We start from the raw sequence: 22,647 nt of genomic DNA on the forward strand, positions 1-22,647 counted from the left end.
ATAGGACCTGTATATCCTAAACACGTCTATATATCTACACCTAAGTATCTATACCTATGTCAATGCCAATGTCTATGCCTGTATCTGGAGCTAGAACTACATCCCTGGTAAGGAAGGAATGGGGCGGGACTATGAGTAACTGCTCCAAATAAAAAGGTAACACTTTTCAACTTCTCATCAATTCCACAGCTCCTACCTTGCTCTGAGCCACCGTCACGTCTCACCTGGATTACTGCAAATGTCTCCTAACTGATCTGATTCTATATCTGACCCCTATGAGTCTGTCCTCACTGCAGCCACGACAATGATTCTTTTCAGACATCATGCCACTCTTCCACTCCACCCTTTGACTGACTCCCTTGGGTGCCAAGTCCTAGGATGGCCCAGGTCCTGAATGGTCTCACCTTCTTTTTCCTCTCTGACCTCTTTCTTGGTCCTGCCTTTTTTTTTTTTTTTTTAAGTAAGCTCTCCACCCAATGTGGGGCTTGAACTCATTACCCCAAGATCAAGAATTGCATGCTTTACCTACTGAGTCATCCAAGTGCCCCTTGGCCTTGTCTTTTTCATCCACAATGTTCCCCCCACACTGACCTCCTACCTATGTATTTCCTGCCTTTGGGTCTTTGCAGCGACTGTCTTCTCTATTTGGAACATTCTCCTTGAAGACATCCACCGAGCGCACGTCCCCATCTCCTTACTGTCTGTGCAAGTTATCAATTGATTCTCTCTCACTTCTAAACTCATCCTCTTCCTGCTTCTGACAGGAGATCTAGGCTCTTTAAATATCTTCTCCTGGGCCAGCTGGCACAATGTTAAGCTTTGTCAGTAGAAGACGCTGGAAAAACACTGCAGCAAAGTGAGATCTTGCTTCCTGGTTCCAACAGCTCACCAGCCAAGTTCCTGCCGTGCAAGTGGCTTCCCTATGTCCAGCTCCTATAGAGCCCACAGCTTCTCTAGCTTGGGCTCCGGAAACACCCAAAAGCCATCAGCTGCCTACAGCAACTCTCCCCACCCCAGAGGCTCTTGTGATGGAGTAGTTCTGATGAGAAACTTCTCTGCATGGTTTTTCCCACACCCTAGAGGGAGGTTCTCTGGCAAGTTCCAGAAGGTGGATTTCCAGCAAGAGCACTGTTCCACAGGAATGTTTCTGCCATCCAGTAATTCACAACGGCAGCTCCCAGCAAGGCCTGGAACTCAGCTCTGGCTGGAGGGCACTGTCTCAATGCTAGGAGTAGGGGCTGTTCTTCATATGTTCTATTCCTGCTTTCTCTGCAGTTTGCTTTCCCTATTACTAGTTGATCTCCTATTAATTTAATATTCTGTTAAATGATTCTTTACAGTATATGCTCCTTATTCAAATTACCACATGGTTTCTCCTGATTGGGTCTAGACTGAATCACTATCTTAACTCAAAGATCAGGATGAAGTCTTTTCTTCTCTCTCTACTTAAGTGTTCCTGCCTTTTGGACCCCTTGGCCTTGCTCCAGATTTTTCTTTCTTCCATAACATTTATAACCTCCCAGCATCCTTGCCAGTTTATGGGTTTATTGTGTCTATAGTTTATGAACTGCTTACTCTTACTGGAATAGAAATACCTCAAAGGTATGCACCTTTTTCCAAAGGTTGTTCATGGATGTATCTCAAACCCCTAGAACAGTAAGTGGCACATAGTAGATGGTCAGTAAATATTTGTTGAAGGAATAATCAACAGATCACAAGCAGCTGCCTTTCTGAATATACCGTCCCATATGAGGGGAACTTAACATGTCAGAATTTCTGTATCCTCTGGGGACTGAGAGAGGTGCCAATCCTTCCACTTGTCCTAGATTACAGATTATAGAAGTTGTTTATTGCTATAGGTATCGTCCTTAAGATACCACAGAAGAATGTGGTCCCAGCATCTCAAATGCATCTAACCATGTTAACTAAACCAATAACTCCTTCTTCTGTTATTTTTTGAATGTGGCAATTGGTTTTATATTTAATTTGCTTGTGTTCACTGTCAAGCTGTGTGCACATGTTGTTAAAACAAAGATATTCACTGTCACTGACACCTGACTTCTGATTAAGGATATAAGAGAGAGCAAAGCATCTGAAGAATAGATCTATATAGCCTTGAGTTAATCACACATATAGAAATATTATATATATATATATATATATATATATATATATATATATATCCTTTTCTTTTACAAAGTTTATATATCCAGTAAATAATCATGGCCAATATACCCAGACATAGTTAGGGGAAAAAATACAATTGAAGTAGGTAACAACAGGCAACATCTAATTTTAATTTCTCATTGCTGTTTAACATATGGATACAAGGTTGATTTCCTCTATGGAAGTGAGTATCCCCAGTTCATCTCTGTGAAGTTCACCTCTGTGTACTCTTAGCTTTCTTTGAAAGATAACCCAGTCCTTTGTATCTCATAAAGATGAAAGGCTCTATGAGATACAATAAACATCTAAACTCCTCAAATAAAGATTATACGTGGAGAGAAGAACTTTGGTTATTTGGAACTACAGGAATATAAATCAGCTTGGTTAGCCACATTTTCCAGAGATATAAGAGCATTCTCACTCAGAAGCAGTACATTTTTTCATTTTAAGCATTTTTACATGGAATATTTCTAAAATGCATTGCATCTCCAGGCACCTGGCTGCCTCGGTTGATAGAATATGTGACTCTTGATCTCTGGGTCATGAGTTCAAGCCCCACGTCAGATGCAGTGTTTACTTAAAAATTAAATTAAATTAAATTAAAATATACTGCATCTTTATTTTCAGCAGTTGAAGATACTTTCTCTGAAAAGCCATGTCTACCTCTTCTAGTTTGAAGTGGGTGCCCTTGCTCTATGCTCACAACAGATCCCGTACTTCACCGACCAGAGCACTGATCCCATTGTGTTATGACTACCTGTTTAAATGTCAGTGGCCCTCCCTGGGTTGTAATGTCCTTTAGGGGACATTTCATATGTGCCAAGCACATAGCAGATACTTAATAAATATTTGTTGACTGGGATGCTTGGGTGGCTCAGTCAGTTAAGCGTCCGACTTCAGCTCAGGTCATGATCTCACGGTCCGTGAGTTCGAGCCCCGCGTCAGGCTCTGTGCTGTCAGTTCAGAGCCTGGAGCTTGTTTTGGATTCTGTGTCTCCCTCTCTCTCTGCCTCTCCCCCCTCACGCTCTGTCTCTCTCTATCAAAAAATGAATAAACGTTAAAAAAATTTAAAAAATATAAAAAAAAATTGTTGACTGATGACAACCTCAGGGGCATCACTACTAACACTGAAAGTAATACAGGGGGAGAGTAGTCAAGGCATTTTGAGCAGGTGATGCTCTCAGACTTGACATAAACTCTACAAATTCTTTGAATTTTGTTTCTCTCCTCTTAGTATTAGGTAAAACGATCCTTGTTGTTCTTTTCCCCCTGATTATTCATTGTCTCTAACATGCTATGGGGGTGTGAAAACAAGACCTACAAACAAATGTATATTAAGTTAAAAACAAACAAATAAACGTGCAACTGCCATTCTGTACAATTCACAAGCCTCAGTGCTAGAAGGAGTTTAGCTCCAGTAAGCTCTCTCTCTTTTAATTCTTAGTTTTTAGCTGTTCTCATTCAATGAAGTTGTCAGAAAGCTGAGGTTTCCAAAGGGTGATGTGTTCCCATGTTCTGCTCCATATAATCAACTTAATTTAATACATATTGTAGCAAAAAAGAAATTTGAAAAGCTTGTCTTAAATCACTGCCCTCTCACTTATCAAGAAAAATCACAGAAAGCAATACATAATATAGAAACTCTCAGTACAGACACACAGCCATAAAACCAAAGCACTCTTTCTTCAATAAGTGGATGTTTCACCGAGGTCAATTAAAGGCAAGATTTATGCACACTTGAAGTCACTCTGCCTTAAAAAATGGCTTTACACACTCTTCTTGAAGTTAGAGTGAGGAACCACTCGGAAGCTGAATGTCTTTATAATGGAAAAACAGAAATAATTTGTAAGATAACCCTGGTCTTTAAGAGTACAACAGAAATGGTGAGGGGAAACCCCAAAATATATGAGAATAGGGAAGACTAAAACTGACTTCCAAAGTCACTGAGGAGGAAGAAATCTCATGTCTCTATTTAGAGCATCTCAACTGAGAAACTTGTTTTTTATACCTTATCTGAATGGCACAGGTTGAACCTTCTTTGACTTATAAAGTGAGAATAAACTTAAAAGGTCTACAGTGCCAATAACACATTACAGCCTGTAAACAGTATTCTTTGACACTATCCATAATTAATTTCTGTGCCTACCAAGATTTAGAAATGTAAAACAGCAGAGAAAATATAAGGCCTCACAAACCTAATGAAACCTCATTGCATTCAGAATGGTGACTCTATTGTAAACCAAGCTGGGATTGAGTGATGGGTGGATGGTGTGGGTAGCAGTTGCTCTGGGGTCTTGGATGAGTGGAAACTTGCTATGGAGACTAACTTGGAAAAGTCATTCCAGACAGAAGAAATTTCACATGCACAGAAGGGCCCGGGATCAGGAACAAGTTTGGCTTGTTCAGAGAAAATCATGTAGTTTGGAACCTCTACAAGGGGCATATATGGTAGGAGATGTGGCTCTGGAGGCGGGCAGGAGTAAGATGATGAAGACCATACTCACATTTTGTGCTTCCGTCGGGTAAATGAGGAAGTAGGTAACAAATGGCCCAGAGAAGTCAGGAGCTGGATGATGCTATGACTGGATACGCAAATGAGAAAAGTCCTCTCTGGCAGTAGTAAAGAGGGTAGGTTTGAGAAGAAGAAACTGCAAGCCAGGCAGCTGTCCAGGTGAGAAATGACGATGGTCTGAGATGGAAGAGTAAAAGCATAAATGATGGAGAGAGCCAAATGTGGGACGTCTGAGGGTCAGAACCTGACCACACTTGATAATGGATTAGATGTCCAGGGTAAGGTAAGGAAAGAAATCTGATAAGGCTCTTACATTCTGACCTCAACATCGAGAGCGGAAACATGGAGGAATTGGCTGGTTCGTTGTGGGCATGATGAGTTTGAAGAATCTGTGATGTCTATAGATAGAAGTGGGTCCAGAGATTCAGTCAGACATTTGGAGAGTATGTGGATTCATCACTTATTGATTCAACAACTATCTATCATGGTAGAAGATAAGAGCCAAGGGCAAAATCTGGAGACATCATCGTTTAAGAATCAGGCAGAACAAGAGACACCATCACAGGAGATCCAGAGAGAAGTCAGGAAGAAAACCAGTAGAGGGGGATGCATGAACAATGGAGCAGCAGGGTTACCAACATGGGAGTTACCAATGTCTAAAATGCTGAAGAGAAATAACAAAGGATAAGCACAGAAGGAAGCCATCGAGATGGGAACCAAGACTGGATTCAGTAGCACGGTGAGGGTGGAGACGGTTAATGAGTTATGCATCTGGAACAAATAAGAGTTGGCTCAGTGGAGCAGGCACTTGCAGAAGGCCTTTGAGAAACCAACTGAACAAGGAGACATACAAGATGGTGGCTTGAAGAGGTCATAGGGTCAAGGTTGGAAGTGGGTTAGATTAGTAGTCAAGGTTAGATTAGTCTGAAATGAGCTAATCCCATTTCCACCATGCTTTGGAGGAAGCCCACCCACTACTGGACTAAAGATTCCTTCCCATTTTTCTTTTATCCATGAGATGGAGAATGTTGAGATAAATAACACACCATTTTCCTAAAATTATATATATATATCTATACATATAGATAGATATGTATAGATATAGATATATATACATATATATCTGTCTATACATATACATATGTACACAGTTACTATAAATTTATAATTATTTTAATATTAAATTTAATATTAAACATTAAATTTATTTATATATATAATAGCTGTTTGGTAAAATATCAAATGCTGTATGTAATCAAATGGAAGGAAATGTTTTTATCAGAAGCACTCTCCAAAAGACACTGACTGGGGTAACGAGCTGGGTTAATGTCCAGGGAATATGCTTATGTAAGTGCAAGGAGACTCTGAAGTGATGGTACTCTCAGGCCTTAGGGGCCAGGCTGAAGTCTAAAGAAATACAGAAGAAGTGAGAACTTTGCAGAGCAGGGAGGAAATAAAAGAGGCAGATGTTATTTAAGGAAAGCAATCTATAAACCCCTTTCTTCCATTTGTCTGACAAAATCTTAGTAATTAGTAAGTAATTTAATAACTGACTACATTGCTCCTTAATGCTTTCGTATAATTGCAAAGAAGAGACAAATACCTACCCAAGCTCAAGACTAGACAAAAACAGAGACCATGGGGCAAGTTGCAATGTGGGTTATGTCTACTTCTCTCTACTTCCTTGGTGGATGCATGATTTTGTATGTCCATGTACCCATAAATGGACATTGATGAAACTGTTTTAATTCAGAAGTTGCATAACTTGGGAACACGCAGTCTCATCTTTATTTGTCATCAAAATGCTATTCAACAGGTAGGCAGAAGACAAGAAGGTAAATAGCTTAAATTAACACCACTAATCCCTACAGTCCTGAGGTTCTAGGGAAAACTACAGTCGAAAATGTTGGAGAGCACCACTGGCATATCAAGGATACTGTGTATTACCTGGCCTACCTCCATATGGTGTTTTAGGGGACAGTGACTCACGAGACAGTGACTCGCGAGACAGTGACTCACGCTGGGTGAAACTAGCCCAGTGGGTCAACAAGAGAGTTCGCCAACGAGGAAAATCAGCAGCAAAGATCAAATAGACTGACATTTATACACACCACAATTTTAAATATTTGCACCATTTTGGTGTCATTATTTTACTTGGATCATTATGTGCTAGAAGTCCTTTAGCATGGAGACTATGGGACTGAGGAGTGTATTTTATCATGCCTTTCAAGGAAGACTGAAGCCAAAAGAAATGAGATTTTTCCACTTTCAACTAAGCAAAACAACCCAGGCATTTTGCAGCAGGAGTGGCTTCCCTGATATGGGATAAAGGAAAGACAAAGAGAGAAATGAAGAGGGAGTTATGTCTTATTTATTTACCAATTATTTAGATTATGTTATGATATTTGTACTATTCTGGTGAATTATTGTTTACTGCTCGCATTGCTAATTAATTTTCCACACACTGACTTCTGAAGTATTCAACCAGATGGCTGGATGGTTTCTTAAAAGGCTATGCGTACATATTCTCTTTTGTATCTTTCTGAGTAGGCAACCAGAATTCTAGGCTGTTCCAAAGACCCCTTCCCTCTGTGACTTACATCCTACCTAATTCTCTCTCCTTGAGTGCAAGCAGGAGTGTGAATACAATGTTTTTGTTTTGTTTTGTTTTGTTTCGTTTCTTTTGTTTTTTAACTCCATTGATTAAGTTAACAGTATGTGGGAAAAGGTGAAGAGATTTTCCATTGTAATTAAGGTTCCTAATCAGTGGATGCCATTCATCAAAAGGGAGATTATCCTAGATGAGCTATTCAAAAGAAGATCTAGGCCTTCCCTGAATGGAAAGAATAGAAGTGAGAGAGTTGCCCTCTTCCTCCCTCTCTTCCCCCCCCCACCCCACTCCTGTCCTAGAAGAAGTAAGCGATTGTGTGTCCTTCAACCTGAAGAAAATCAAATCTGCCAACAACTACATGACCATGGAAAGGTCTCTGAGCCACAGATGAGACCCCAGCTCCAGCTGGCACCTGGATTGCAGCCTTGGGAGACCCTGAGGAGACTCCTGACTCATACAAACTGAAAGAGAATAAAGGTGTGTTGTTTTAAGTCAGTAAGTTTGTGTCAATTTGTTGCAAGTGAACACCCTCAAAATGAATGTCCTGATCACCACACTCAGGAACTTCGAGCTTATTGGTCTCTCAGGGAAAAATCCATCTGTGTCGACAACATGGACAAAAATCCTCTTATGAATCTGAGACACTGAGGTAATTGAGGCCAAATCCAGATTCTTAATAGAAGGATGTTGGGTGAGACCACTGGAGGCGAGGTAGCTCTTTGGAGCAAAGTCAACAAATCTGGCAAAGACTGAGAGAGAGAGAGAGAGATGCGTTATGTGATGATTGATTTGCAAACTGCTTCATTCATGGGCCTCGGGGCACGTTTGGAGAAAGGTCACTCACGCCATGGATGTATAACCCTGTCTCCATCTGAGCAGCGCCTGGTTCGACAGATGGCTTTAACACTAGGAAACCTAGCAGCTTCTGATTCCGTCAACCTGGAAAGAGGAATCCAGGAATGTGGGACTCTGATGACAATCTCCCACATCGCATCCCATAAAACAAACAAGAATTCACACCAGAACACTCGCCAATGCCGGAACTATGAAGATTTTGAGAGCTCGCTTTCCCCCTTTCATTGTGTTTTATTAGTGCCGGGCTACATGGGGTCTTGAGCGCTCGTTAGGCACACACTGTGAAGCACAAGTGCCACTTGTCATGTGGAAAAGGCCCTAAGCGGGCGAGCTGCAGCCATCAAAATGAGTGGTTCAAAGAAGCCACCCAAAAAGCCACTGCTGAGCCCTTTGAAAGAACAAAACCTGTGGGTGAGAAAGGAAGGACCCTCTCAGGAAAAGATCCAAGCAAATTCAGAAAAAGCTGAGCAGATACTCAAGAGCCCTACCTGGTATGTCAGTGTTTCCTGAGGTTCTGTCATCTCGTTTACTTTCAAGGTCTGGCCTGGGAAGTCTGGAAAGCCACTGGCACTGTCTGTACCACCCTTCACTCCCTGAGAAAACAGCCCAGTGCTGAGAGGAAGGGCCACATCCTCCATTTTGCTAATGTGTCTTACCTCAGGTTTTCTGCCTAGCAACTCGGTAAGATGGATTACTTACCACTGTGACAACAAGTGATCACAAACACAGTAGCTTAAGAATCAGTAGCCTCATCTTTGCTCACACAGTTCCTTAGCTCAGAAGTCTGGGCACAGCCAGAACCCGGGAGGCTGGGCTCTCTCCTCAGGGTCCCACAGGCTGAAATCAACATAGAAGCCCAACTGTATCCTTGTCTGGGGATGCCGGGGACAAATCCACTTCCAAGGTCACTTTTGGTGTTGGCAGAATTCAGTCCCTTGCAGTGACAGAACCAAGGTCCTTGTTTCCTTGCTGGCTTTTAGCTGGAGACTACCTTCAATTCTTAGAGGCCACTGATATTCTTTGCCACATGACTTCGTCTATCTTCAAGCCACCAATGGTATGTTAGTTCCAGGGAATACACAGGGTGAGTATGCCGGGGAGTGCGGACCCTTGGACACCCTCTTGGATACCATTCTGCCTACCCCCCAAATCACTAGTGTTATTCCCATTTTACAGGTGAGGAAACCAAGGCTGAGAGAGAGGGTTAAATGCTGCCAGCACTGATGTGGAACCAATGCCTGTTTGCCTTTAAAGACCCTCTTTCTTTAACATGTCAGGCTGAGTTGTAAAAGGAATAGTCTTCAGATTTTTGTCAGAGTACCTTATAAACGTCTGAGGTCTATAACTGAGCAAAAACAAGTATATGGCTGGCCCTGAGTGGTGCTGATTTATGTCCCTAAACCAGAATTCTGAAACCCGAAAGTTCTCCCAAGATAATAAGCACTCAACCTTCTCCTCCTCTCTCCTTAAATGCCCTCGGGTCGCTTTTGAAGCTTTCTCGGTGGAAAATCAGATTTGGGCACCTTTCCATTGTCAGCCTTGAACAAGGAAAGAACAGCAAATATTCTTTGTAGGAACAAGCACTTTATTAAAATGTGTTAAACTGCTCCTTTCAGGGCTAAACAACTAATTACATAGAGGAAGCCCCCATGGCTCTCATGCCAGATTTTCTGGTTTCTAGAAAGGAGTTTAAGTCAGTGCTTGCTCTGTGATGTGACAGCGGAAGGCTGAGTTGCCAAGCTGGGAACAAAATTGGTTACAAGAGGACATGAGGGAACAGACCACTTGTTCCATTCGCCTCTGGATCCCCACTCCAACAGGGAGGTGCTCGCAGAACTGGCTGAATAAATGGAAGCACGAAAACCAGCATCGTGAAATGTAACTTTCTTCATTTGGTAACTTGAAAAAGGAATTCGGTTTTTTTGTTTGTTTTGTTTTTAAGGCAGTGAATTTAGCCTTTCGTGCTGGCTTGACTACACATGTCGAGTTTTTTGTTTTTGTTTTTGTTTTTTTAAGTTTTCTTTTTTTTTTTAATTTATTTGAGAGAGAGAGACACACACACAGAGAGAGAGAATGAGCAGGGGAGGAGCAGAGAGAGAGGGAGACACAGAATCTGAAGCGGGTCAGACTCTGAGCTGTCAGCACAGGGCCCCATGCAGGGCTCCAACTCACTAACCCGGAGATCCTGACCTGAGCTGAATGAAGTCAGGTGCTTAACCGACTGAGCCACCCAGGCACTCCCACATTTCAAGTTTTTAAGGACAGTCATGATTCAAGTATCTCTGCAGATACTCTAATTTTTGACTCACAGATATGACTCCACTAAACATCTCTATAAGAGGTAAAATCAGAAGCCAGGAAAACGACCCCAATTCCAAAAAAATATCTTCTCATTGTTTTGTAAAGGGACAATCACAAACGAATATTATAAATTAAGAATGAAAAATAACCCAATAACCCGAAGGGTGCCTGGGTGGCTCAGCCGGTTGAGTGTCTGACTTTGGCTCAGGTCACGATCTCTGCGTCTGAGTGTGAGCCCTGCGGGCTCTGTGCTAACTGCTCAGAGCCCGGAGCCTGCTTCGGATGCTGTGTCTCCCTCTCTCTCTCTCTGCGCCTCCCCTGCTCAGACCCTGTGTCTCACTCTCTCTCTCTTTCTCTCTCTCTCAAAAAATAAATAAACATTTCACAAAATGTTTTTTTTTTTTTACCGTTCTCAACGTAAGAGAAAAAACCATAACTCTGTGATGTTAACTAGACTTATTGCGTGGATCATTTTGCAATATACACAAATATTGAATCGTCGTGTTATACACCTGAAACTGCTATGTTACATGTCAATTATCCCTCAATTCAAAAAAAAGAAAAGCATTCTTTGTTTCTTTAAAGGACTCCAACATGTAGAAGTATTTCAAGTTTAAAGAAACGTTTCCCCCATTATACTAAATATTATACTAATGTCATGATACCATGAAAAGATGATTACACCTGCATACTACTCCCCTGTTATTTGGGCTGTTGTATACAAAATGTTCAGCCCAACGTGTAGAGTGGGGGGAGGGAGGGGGCTTCCTTTTCCTCTCATATTTGTCTTTAATACAGGTGTTGAACCAAACTCAAATTTTATGTTATTCAGGCCTATTGATAGTCAGTAAGTATGTCTTAAAACAGTATTAACTTCTAGCTGTGTAGCAATTTCTTCCTACGATGCACCATCATGGGCATTAGCCCAGTGGGTTGTCATAAGGCTGGGAGGGAGACAGTCACCATCAATGTTCAGCTCTTTTTTTTTTTTTTTAATGTTTATTTATTTTTGAGACAGGGAGAGACAGCATGAACAGCGGAGGGTCAGAGAGAGGGAGACACAGAATCTGAAACAGGCTCCAGGCTCTGAGCTGTCAGCACAGAGCCCAACGCGGGGCTCGAACTCACGGACCATGAGATCATGACCTGAGCCGAAGTCGGACGCTTAACTGACTGAGCCACCCAGGTGCCCCAATGTTCAGTTCTTTATACTCATTTTAAAGGTAACGAAACAGGTTCATTGGATCACTTGCCCAAAGTCAATGTTTGCCTCTTGGTCCTAGGTATAGTCTCTGCCTGCCCCACGTAGTGTCTCAAATTATGACGCTATGGAGGAACTGGACGAATGTGTACCTGAGCAGAAGGGGGCAAAGAATGTGAGCTTATACATGCTTTTTCTGGATCATACATGAGACACAGCTGGTAGGGCCTCTCCTCCTTTCCAATTAACTCCCTTAATGTAATCTAATCTATCCCTAAAACCAAGTAGATACCGCACTGAAGCAATAAAAAAAAAAAAAAAAAAAAAGCAATTAAAATATTTATCGCATACTTGTGGCCAGTATTTCTTCTCCACTGCGTATTTTTTTTAAAGGTGTTACTATCGTAGAAGACCCTAACATACAGTCACCAATACTTATTCTCAGCGTGATAGAATTACAAGTTTAAAAAAATTAAATTGTACTTTCTCGGTATGTAATTTTTGTGTGTGCTCATCGTTAAGCACATATTTTTTCCCACTCTGAAAAGCTGTTTCGCCACAAAGTCCACTTCTTTTTTACGTTTATCCACAGGGAAGTCATAATCCCCTACTTAAATAGAAGCCGGTTACCATGGAAATCATTCTAATGCCACTGAATCAATATTTTGATTTTGCTGACATTTAATGTAAAAAGAAAAGACAGACAAAGATTCACAGAAGTCACTTTCCATCTTCGTTGTAATTGTGATAGCTAGAAAAATTTGTAAAGAAAACATATGCTCTGCAATGAGCTCCGGTTAACTCCCGGTTATAAAGAACTGCGAATTCATAAAAGAACAATCTACATATTTATATGATTTTGGCTTTGTGTGTACACATACTCATGCGTGCTTTCGGACCCGAGATTTTTTTTTTCCCCATCTCTGAACCGAGCCCCGATTCTCTCTTGTGAACGAAGTCAAAACTTGCGAGAGGAGATTCGAATGCATGCAGTTTTGCGATTGCCTTTTATGAAGTGTTCTGAAGAGGTGAAATTGGCATTGAGAATCACTTTTCTGGAGAAGCTGACCTTTCCTGCGCTGGATCCTAGTAACCCATCCGGTCCACCGAGCATCCACAAAGAAGTGCTACAGCTGAAGATTCATCAATCCTCCCTTATTACTCCTTTTGAGGAGAGGTGTGGAACTTGAACCTCCAGTTTAAGAAGCTCATGCCGATCAATGCTCATCAAGTCTCATGCTAGATGCCAATCAAGTCTCATGCTAGATGTAGTTTTCCACATCTAACTTAAATCTTCGTGCTGCTGTAACTTAGCTACTCTCTCCTCTTCTACCCTCAGAAAAACACATAATACAGCTACTCTCTTCTGTTTGATACAGTAGCTATTTGAAACCCTAGATCTTTAGATGGTGAGGGGATCTGAAAGAGTTAAGAGCGGCTCTACCCCAGGAATTAGGTACCTAAAGCATCTTAAAGGACTGGCAATCGGTTGTACTTTTAAGACAACTGAATCACCACCACTCAAATGTTTCTTCTGTGGGACAACCATCATGTATTTCTACATGCGTTCGCTCTCAAGACTCAAGGTCACCCTCTCCTGAGCTGGGGAGGGGGGTGGGGTGGGGGTGGCTATGCTGAGGCATGCATTTCACACTGCTTCCAGGGATGTTACCAGCAACAGTTCACGGCTTGATCACGACCTCCTGACTGACTACTTTCTTCCTCTGTTTCATCTTTCCCCTCCCCTTCAGGAGGTTCTTTTTTTATTCCCTTTGATTCCTCAATATTTCTAGATGAGCCTCAACACTCAGATATTGCCGCTCTAAATCAGTAAACTACTTTTGTAAACAATCTAGCATCGTTGACTACGTAGCGTTTTGGCATGAGAGGTGGGAGACGGGTGAGTTATGGAAATAAGATCACGGAAAATAAAGAGAAATGAAAGACACTGCGTATCAACATCGGAGAAAACCTAAGCACAAGATTTAAAACTTACCAAAGCAGATCTCCAGGGCCCTTCAGCGTGTTAATTAACAAGTAAATGAAACACCTGACTAGTTTCTATACGCATCAGTGTGTTACAAGCTGAAGGACATACCAATGCCCTTGGATCAGGAGAAAGAGGGGTCTACTTTCTAATCTCCTCTTAAGGCAGCAGAGGAACAAGGAAGAGAGTTGCACGAACAGACCCACACCAGCACGTGCAGTCACATGTCAGTGGCATTCATTACAGCAAAACAAGCTGGACCGGCCTAAGCATTTCTCAAGGGGAATGATTAAGTAAAGTACTGTGATGTACACCTCTCTTCTTCGAAATGGTGTTTCTTAAACTGAACGCCATGGAAAATAGTCACAGGAGAATAAGTGAACAATCAAGCACAAAACTGTACGCATCATGATTTCAACTTTGTAAATCTGCATTCACGTACATGTCATTCGCCCAGGTTCTCTCAGACACAGGCACATAGTCATGCTTTTGCACATACGTGTAGTAGGAAACACCGAGCCCAAAGGCGGATTTTCCTTGTAGAGTGCGTGGATGAGCTCCACCTCTGGGCATTGATTTGCACTCGTCAGTATGCACTGAAGCGTTTGTTTTTGGCCAAATAGGCACTTGGACACCAATGGGTGGGAAAGGAGAAGAGAGGGATGGAGGGGGTGTGACGTGCCTCACGGACGCCCCATCTCCTGGGCTACACTTGAGCGTCTGTGGAAGGAGGTAGACCAGAAGGTGAGGGAACATTCGTGAAGGACTGGGGAGCCCATGTGACAAAAGATACCTTCCCAGTTGAGGAGAAGGCCACCCGGCTTTTATCGGCAGCTGCAAACCACTGCAGAACTTGGTACCCTGGGGGCCAGGGAAGCCTGCTGTGGAGAATGTCAAGGACAAACCAGGCGAGAGAAACACTAAGGGGCCCGGCAGAGCCATGCTCTCAAGCTGGTCATGGGCGGCCCTGGGAACCTGGAAGCCTTTTCCAGAACTACGCACAACACTCTGGATGGGCTTGTATCCACGCGCACTGGAGACTGCTCTGCCTCCAGCCGACTCTCAGGAAAAACTCAGGAAGGCGGAAGCTTACTAAAGATCTGGTGAGATCTATGGTTAACCTGACCTAATTCATACTCACAGACCAGCAAGGAGGCGGAGGGAGATTTGTGCATTTCACAGCCGAGGAAAAACAGAGGCTCAGGTAGACTTTAGAGGTAAAGATCGAAGCAGACACTGAAATATATACACAGCATGTGTGTGTGTGTGTTTCCTACAAACACATGTTGCGCATAAATTCATATTCACTGGAAGGCAGTACGTCAAAATGTACAAAATCATTATTTCTTCTTCTTTGTCTTAAGTTATTTGAGCGCGAGAGAGAGGGCGCTCAAGCGGGGAAGGGAAACAGAGGAAAAGAGAGAACCTTGAGCGGGCCCCATGCGGGCTGCGTCCTGGGATCGGGACCTGAGCCGAAATCGAGAGGCAGAAGCTCAACAGACTGAGCCACCCCAGCGCCTCCAAAATCATTATTTCTAAGAAGGGTTACAATTTGCCCTCTGTGTATTTTTCTGCCTTACAATGTTCCCCTAATAATCACATCATACTTCTATAATTATACGGGGAATACTAATCAAAGCAAGAACATACAAACTTTAGTTATCTTCCAGGCAAAACAAGTTCCTAATGATGCAAGGCTTTAGGGGACAATAAAACACACACTCACACCCCTTCCCTTTGGGATAACATAAATACATCTTGCCGGGTGTCACTTGTCAACACCTTACTATGCCTCCTTTCTGGGTCTCCATGCCTCCTTTCTGGGACTTCAGGGACACGGGAGCAGGACTGGGAGAGCCGGGGTGGGGGGGATGGGGGAGGGGAATGGGCAGGCACATGCTTGTCTGCATGCTGCCCGGACGCGTCCTGGCCTGTCCCCAGGGGAGTGGGCCCAGGTGTTACCTTCGGGCCGCTCGGCGGCCTTGCCGCTCTTGCCGGGCGCCGTGCTGTTGACCGTCTCGGACGACGTGCTCAGCTTGGTGCTGGGGTCCCGCTTGGGCTTGGGGGGCGGCTGCCTGCGGGAGCCACAGCTGCTGTCGTCCTCGGTGCCCCCGACCGAGTGCAGGGACTGGGACCTCACGGAAAAGCCGCTGGAGCAGGGATGGGGAAGTCTGTCCTGAGGAGCGGGCATCGTCATGAATCCCATGCGGAAATGTTTGCCCGCGTAAGTGCCTTCGTGGCCCCGCCCCACTTCGCCACCTATGCTGTAAAAGAAAGCAGAGCCAAATCCGTGAAGGTGAAGGGAGCCGGGAGGGCAAGGTCACGGACGCGCGCGCGTCTATCGAGCGGCCGAGCGCACATTGAAACGCTAGACTGCGGAAGACACGTGTCCACCGGCACAAACGTCACACTTGGGCCTGAAGTGTGATGGGAAAGCAGGTATAACGTGTTTATAACCAGAAACCCTGACACTTATTGCGAGCCATCCTAGCACCCAGGCCTCCTGATGTTCTCAAAATAGTATTCTAGAGGAAAAGAAAATGCCGCATAGTGCATTTAAGGGGCAATTGTTTTTCTTGAAGGAAATCTTGGTGGTGGATGAAAAAGCCAACAAGAAGTCCCTGACAGTGACTCACAGACTGTCTTTTGACACGTGACTGAGGTCAGATGGACAGCACCCGAGATCTCCCCTTCACCAAAATCATCTCTACTTTGACCTGATTGGCATCGTGGGGAAAACAAAGCAAACAGCAACAAAAGGGGTACCATTACCAAATATGGGATGGAGGGAGAGAGAGGAAGGAGAAAGGGAGACAGGAAGGGAACAGGAGGTGAAGGAAGGAAGGAAGGAAAAGAGGGAGGGAGGCAGGGATGGAGAAAAGAATTGCCAACCTCTGTTCGTTCTCCAGAAACCTTCAGTTGTACTAGAAACTTAGTTCTACTGATAAGCTTGCCTCACAGAATAAAATAGAGTAATGATAATTAAAGAGATGCAGTTAAAATATCATGTGATATTGGGATACTTCTAAATACCTCACTAAGAGACACAGTTTTTAAATGTTTATTTTTTTTAATTTTTTAAATCTTTATTTATTATTGAGAGACAGAGAGAGACAGAGCATGAGCAGGGGAGGGGCAGAGAAAGAGGGAGACACAGCATCCAAAGCAGGCTCCAGGCTCTGAGCTGTCAGCACAGAGTCCGACGCGGGGCTCGAACCCACGAACTGCGAGATCATGACCTGAGCCGAAGTCGGACGCTTCACTGACTGAGCCACCCAGGCACCCCATGTTTATTTATTTATTTTTGAGAGAGAGAGCATGAGCAGGGGAGGGGCAGAAGGAAGGGGAGAGAGAGAATCCCAAGCAGACTCCCTGCAGTCAGCACAGAGCATGGTCCAGGGCTCGATGTCACCAACCATGAGTTCATGACCTGAGCTGAAATCATGACCTGAGCCGAAATCAAGAGTCAGAGGCTTAACCAGCTGAGCCACTCAGGCACCCCTGAATACGTAAAATTCTTAAATGTAAGGTTCTTAAGTTTTATGTAGGAAAGTTTGAACAGACGTTTTAAAATGGAAGAAATCTCAGTTTTGAAACTCAATGGATCATATAGGAAATGACTCTTGGGCCTTTTTCTATGTTATTAATGGTGACTCTTTTCTGAAGAAAAAGGACATGTCAATGAGAATTTTTAAAAGAGATTTTTCCAGAGTTTTCCCCATTTATGTTCATTCATCAATAGAAGAAACATTGTTAGAAATATCCCACTGGTTTTCTTTGATATGAATGATAAAAATGTATCTTTCAGTATATGAATTTTGGGAGACTGTTTAATCTAACTTTGCAGACATGTTTATTTAAACTTTTTTTTTAACCTTAATTTTGGCTGGCTTGCCTTTATAACAATGAAATTCAAGGTAAGCCTTCGTAATTCTCTGTGCCATATCTTGTATAGCATTATCACGTTGGTCACAAATTTGACATTCCAGCAGGAACAATAAGGAATGTTTTTTTGTCCTTTCCCTCTTCAGTTGAAGACTTAGGACAATTATGTGACCACAGTGGATAGAGCCAGAAAGCATTCAACAAGAACATGAGACTGATTCTGGCATTAATTCTGCCGACAACTTGTCCCTCAGTCAAAAGTATTTTTTTGGGGCACCTGGGTGGCACAGTCGGTTAAGCGTCCGACTTCAGCCAGGTCACGATCTCGCGGTCCGTGAGTTCGAGCCCCGCGTCGGGCTCTGGGCTGATGGCTCGGAGCCTGGAGCCTGTTTCCGATTCTGTGCCTCCCTCTCTCTCTGCCCCTCCCCCGTTCATGCTCTGTCTCTCTCTGTCCCAAAAATAAATAAACGTTGAAAAAAAATTTTTAAAAAAAAGTATTTTTTTACATTTATTACTTTTTTTCTGAATATTTTGAGTTGACATTCAGACACTGCATATCCCATCTTTGCGAAACAAAATAAAGATACCTGGAAACTCAGGGCACTAACCGGAGCAGAGATATCCAGAAACATGAATGAAAGCAAAGGCTTGCCTGGGTGGAGCTTTTCACATCACAGTAGTAAGCATCCTAAGCTTGTGCAGTGTTTCTAAGCATTTTACTTTCTGTGCTTTCTTCAAGCACATCAATCAAAAATAAATAAATAAATAAACGAAGCTTACTCAAATGGCATGGTTTATGAAAAATCATTAAGAATTTAAGACAGACTAAGAGTGGTGGAGGTGGGGGGATGGGTGTGATGGAATAGGAAGGTATATCTTTGATTTGTGATGACGGTGGCCCTCATTTTTGTCACAGGTGTTTGATTTCATGTAACTTTGCCTTCAATCATTTTCCTTATTTCTGTTGTCATATCACTGAACAAAGAGTGCTTTAAGGATTTATTTAGACAGTCATCTCATTCCAAGTAACATAGTCACGTGAGGGGATTTATGCATGTGTTAATGCGAGTAGGCATTTATGAGAGAGTTACTAGGAATAATTGTATCAGCAATTTCTCTGTTACTTTTGACCTAAATCGAGCCTGCGCCTTTTTCCAGACAGATAATTAGCTCTACTGTTTCATTTCAAAATTACATTTTTTTTCAGCAGAAAACAATTTCCTTTAACTCTGAATGCTTCTGTTCATATATGTCCATGTATGGACACACACACACACACACACACACACACTTCTTTCAAAGAGAAATTCAATGCATACTTCAAACAATAGTAGGTCTGAGTTGCTGGTTTAATTTGACCAGGCTGTTAATGAAGGATAAAGGAATGGCACTAAAATAATCTGGATACAAAGGCCATTGTCCAACGCAAGGTTAAGGGTAAGAAATAAAGGTTATCGTATATCTAAGTTCAAGAGACCAATAAAGATGATTAGCTTACAGCAAATTGAAAAGTTTGGACCATAGCATACAACTAATTCCTGAATTTATTGAAACATGTGGACGTTTAAAAACATGCAGATTCTAGAACCCATACTAAATAAAGACAACTACTGAATCACATCTTTTGAGTCACAACCTCTGTACGTGCAGCCAATGAGTCGTGTGTTTTTAAAGACTATATCCAGATGCTTCTGATGTAGCCAATCCAGACCTCTCAGAAACATGAAGAACAACAGTTAGAGGCGTTAATGAGCAGACATCTGTTAGTTAGAAACAGCCAGGGAGACACAAAAATCAGAAAGTGGGACAAAGGAAACTTGCCAGAGACCAGCACAGTATCACAGATAAAAAAAATGTACAATTTATTACTCATATCTTGTTAGGTTATCCTGCAGTAACAAATAACCTCTGATTCTTAGTGGTTTACAACAAAAAAGGTTAGTTTCTTGCATGCATTAATTGGGTTGGTTGTGTATGAGCTGTGTAGAACTCTTCTCTATGGATCTTCTCCATTCTAAGATCTAGCCCCTACTGGGATATGTTCTTGTGGCAGAGAGGAAAGGACTCACTGAACCACGTGGTGTCTCTTAAAGCTTCTGCTCAGACATGACATCAAATTTTTCATTCACATTCCATTGGCTAAAACCAGTCTCATGACCAAGCTTGATGTCAAAGGGGTGGGGATAGATTCTCCTTCAATAGGAAAACACTGCAAGTTACATAACAATATGTGGGGATACATAATCGTCTGAAGGTAGGAGACCAAATACTGGTACAGCAGCTGTAGTATAGGCCACTGAGATCTTCCTTAAAGAGAGAACTTGCCATGAGTAATGAAGTCATCCAACAACCAATGGCCCAGTGGTTATTATGGGGGAATTTGTATTTTCTGTTCCTGTGATTCTGGGCTCTACAGGGTTAGAGATTCTGTTCTCCAAAGGAGGCACACTCTTTCTAGAAGACACAGGAAGGGTTCCATTGAGCAACAAGCCATAACTGCTTCCTGGGTAATTTGAACTCCCTTTGTAGTAGCCAGTAGGCCAGAAGACACGTCTCCATTGTGGAACAGGTTTTACACCTGGATCGGCAGGAGGTGGCAGGGCTGCTGCCACATTATGGGGCAGAACGAAAAATGTGTGGAACCCCTTTTGGTATTCCCTTGCCCAATCGTGATTTTGAAATGCAGTCCCATGCAGCAACCCTGGCCCAAGAAGGGTTTGGTTACCAGGGGTTCAGATGTCTCATGGGATGGACTAGGCTCACCAAGTAAGCCATTGAGCCCAGGAGAGGTGTTAGGTGAGGGTGACAATGAGGTGAATTCAGAATAAATGGGGGAGGGAACAGAAAATGAGTATCACTTGCAGCCCCCGTATGAACTGCAATGGTGAGGGCTATAGTTTGTTGCTCTAACTGTTCCTTTGTAAGTTTCCCCTCAGGAGAAGGAAGAGTCCTAAGGAAGAAGTCCTGAGAAGTCCTAAGGAAGCCATGAAACAGCTGTTTTCCAAACCTGTAGGAGAACTTTTGTTGAGGGTAAAGGGTGAATGTGGCTTAGATCTTCCCCTAGAGAAACTTCTCCAAGGACAGCAGCTGTTGGCCACCAGCTTTGTACAAGGTCATCAAATCTGGGGCAGTATTTTAGTCAAGGTCACTCTGTCCCTGGAAAGCTCCTGGCCAAGAGCTGAGCATGATGTGATTTGGGGCCTGGCTGTTTCTACCCCATGTGGGAGTCCTCTCTGGGTGGTCTTGGGGGTCTGAGCTCCCCTATTGGCTGGCTGAGAATTTCCCATAGCTACACTGTGGTGGGAGGTTTTTCCCCTCCCACTCCTCCTCCTTTAGCAGATGTCATACTGGATTGTGACCCAAAGGCCAGCCCTGCCTATTCCTGCTCCCTTCCCATCATCCCAGGCATCTTTCTCAATACATCTCTCACACTTCTAGCCCCATCTAGCTTGGTGCCTGCTTTGGAGAGGGCATTAACTGACTTATGTGGGAATACTCATGCAACCAATGAAATTCAGAAACCAAAGAAGAGGGAAGGGAAAGCCTAAAAATGAATGTGAGACCCCAGAAATAATAAATGCTTGTGAAAATAGGGCAATCTCTTGCTTCATTTAAATGGTGGTTGGGGAGGTAGGACCATCTCCACTGTAGGAATACTTGGCTGGAAGTGAAAGTAATGTGAGCTAAAGAAAGCAGAGTCTTTTTGCAATAAGACTGTAACACTCAAGATAGATGAAGCCTGACACATCTCATGTTACAAAAATAAAAATAAGTTTCATAATCCTGAATTTAAACAAGTATGCTTTTTCTTACACAATGAAGACAATGCTGCACGATCTGGTTGTAGGTTACTTTTTTTCCAATAGAAAACAAAGCAAAGCAAAAGTATTGCTTGAATCAAGGGAGGTCATTTTCCCGGAAGTAATTGATAAAATATTTACAAACTTTTCCCCCAACCAAGTTATTGGCTAATGCATAGGCCTGGACATGTGTGCTCTGGAGTCACTGAGTTGTGCGCTCCCTCCCCAGTGCCATCATTTACAAACCAAACAATAGTAGCTATTGATCCCTAACCCCGTTTCCCTATCTGTTAAATAATAATCCTGTCCTCACGGATCGTTACCAAGTTTACCTGAGATACTGTACATGAAGCTCTTAGGCCAGAGTCTGACTTAAAATATGCACTTAATTATTTTGGCTTTAGAAGTCTTACTTTTAAATCCTGTCCTCCTGAATTTTGTTTGTAGAATCATCATGCACCTGGTAAGACTGTTTTTAAAGAATACTATAAGACACCATGTAGCTTCAAGAAACTGCACGCAAAGTCAAAGCAAAATCTTGCATTCAACTCAAGGTATCAGGATAATCTAGACAAATATAGTCTTCATGTTCTCTTAACTTCCTTCAACAGTTGCTTCTGTTTTTCAAAGCACCTGTTGATTGCGACAGACAAACAAAGGTACAAAACAAGAGCTTCAAAACTGCTTTGACAGTGCTATTCAACAGAGATTGTTACTTGTCTTGCTGTCTTCTTGAAAATCCATCAGCATTAATGTTTTGTGTCTCCTTCTGAGAACTGTCACCTTTCAGAGATGAAAACACAACCCTAGAAAAGGGTGAGCTAGCAAGGTGAGATGTCAGCTCTCAAAGTGACAGAGGTATTTGCTTCTCTGTGTGATGTTGAAGCCAACATGCCAATATTTCATAGCAGAGCCTTCCTTGAGAACCAATGGAAAAAAACAGTATCGCATTCCATCCATCCATCCGTCTATGTCCTCTTTCAAGCAAACTGAAGGATCACCCAAGAGTTTGTTGCTTGGATTTTTTTTTTCCTGGAACCATTCTGTGGAGTTGAGCTCAAAAATTCATCTTTGACACAGATGCATCATCTAGTATTTCTCTACCTTCACAAACTTCTGAACCACCTGGAATTTTTGATTCTTCAAGATATATTTATCTGGTACCAGAAAAGGGGCACATTCAGCCATGAAGGAAATGGGGGGAAACCTGAAAGGAGAATGGACGCCACTGCTGCAAAGGAGATAATAAAATTTGCCAGTGGGCAAGTTGACTGCCATCATCTGCTAATTACTCAAATCTTTCATGTCAGGCATTGTAGAAGAAAATTA

At 42.7% G+C, this 22,647-nt stretch overlaps 1 protein-coding gene across 8 annotated transcripts in view; it reads right to left on the reverse strand.

Annotated features, from left to right (window-relative positions):
• Window positions 1-22,647, reverse strand: part of NYAP2 (neuronal tyrosine-phosphorylated phosphoinositide-3-kinase adaptor 2) — a 274,769-nt gene that overhangs the window by 149,120 nt on the left and 103,002 nt on the right. For all 8 annotated transcript variants that reach the window (XM_040450859.1, XM_040450853.1, XM_040450854.1 and 5 more), the window contains one exon: window positions 15,596-15,897. In XM_040450859.1, coding sequence (XP_040306793.1) covers window positions 15,596-15,897 — 302 coding nt within the window. The remainder of the gene's footprint in view (window positions 1-15,595; window positions 15,898-22,647) is intronic.

This window comes from Herpailurus yagouaroundi, unplaced genomic scaffold (assembly GCF_014898765.1).
Source record: "Herpailurus yagouaroundi ecotype Mexico unplaced genomic scaffold, PumYag 202, whole genome shotgun sequence".
Lineage (NCBI taxonomy): Eukaryota > Metazoa > Chordata > Mammalia > Carnivora > Felidae > Herpailurus > Herpailurus yagouaroundi.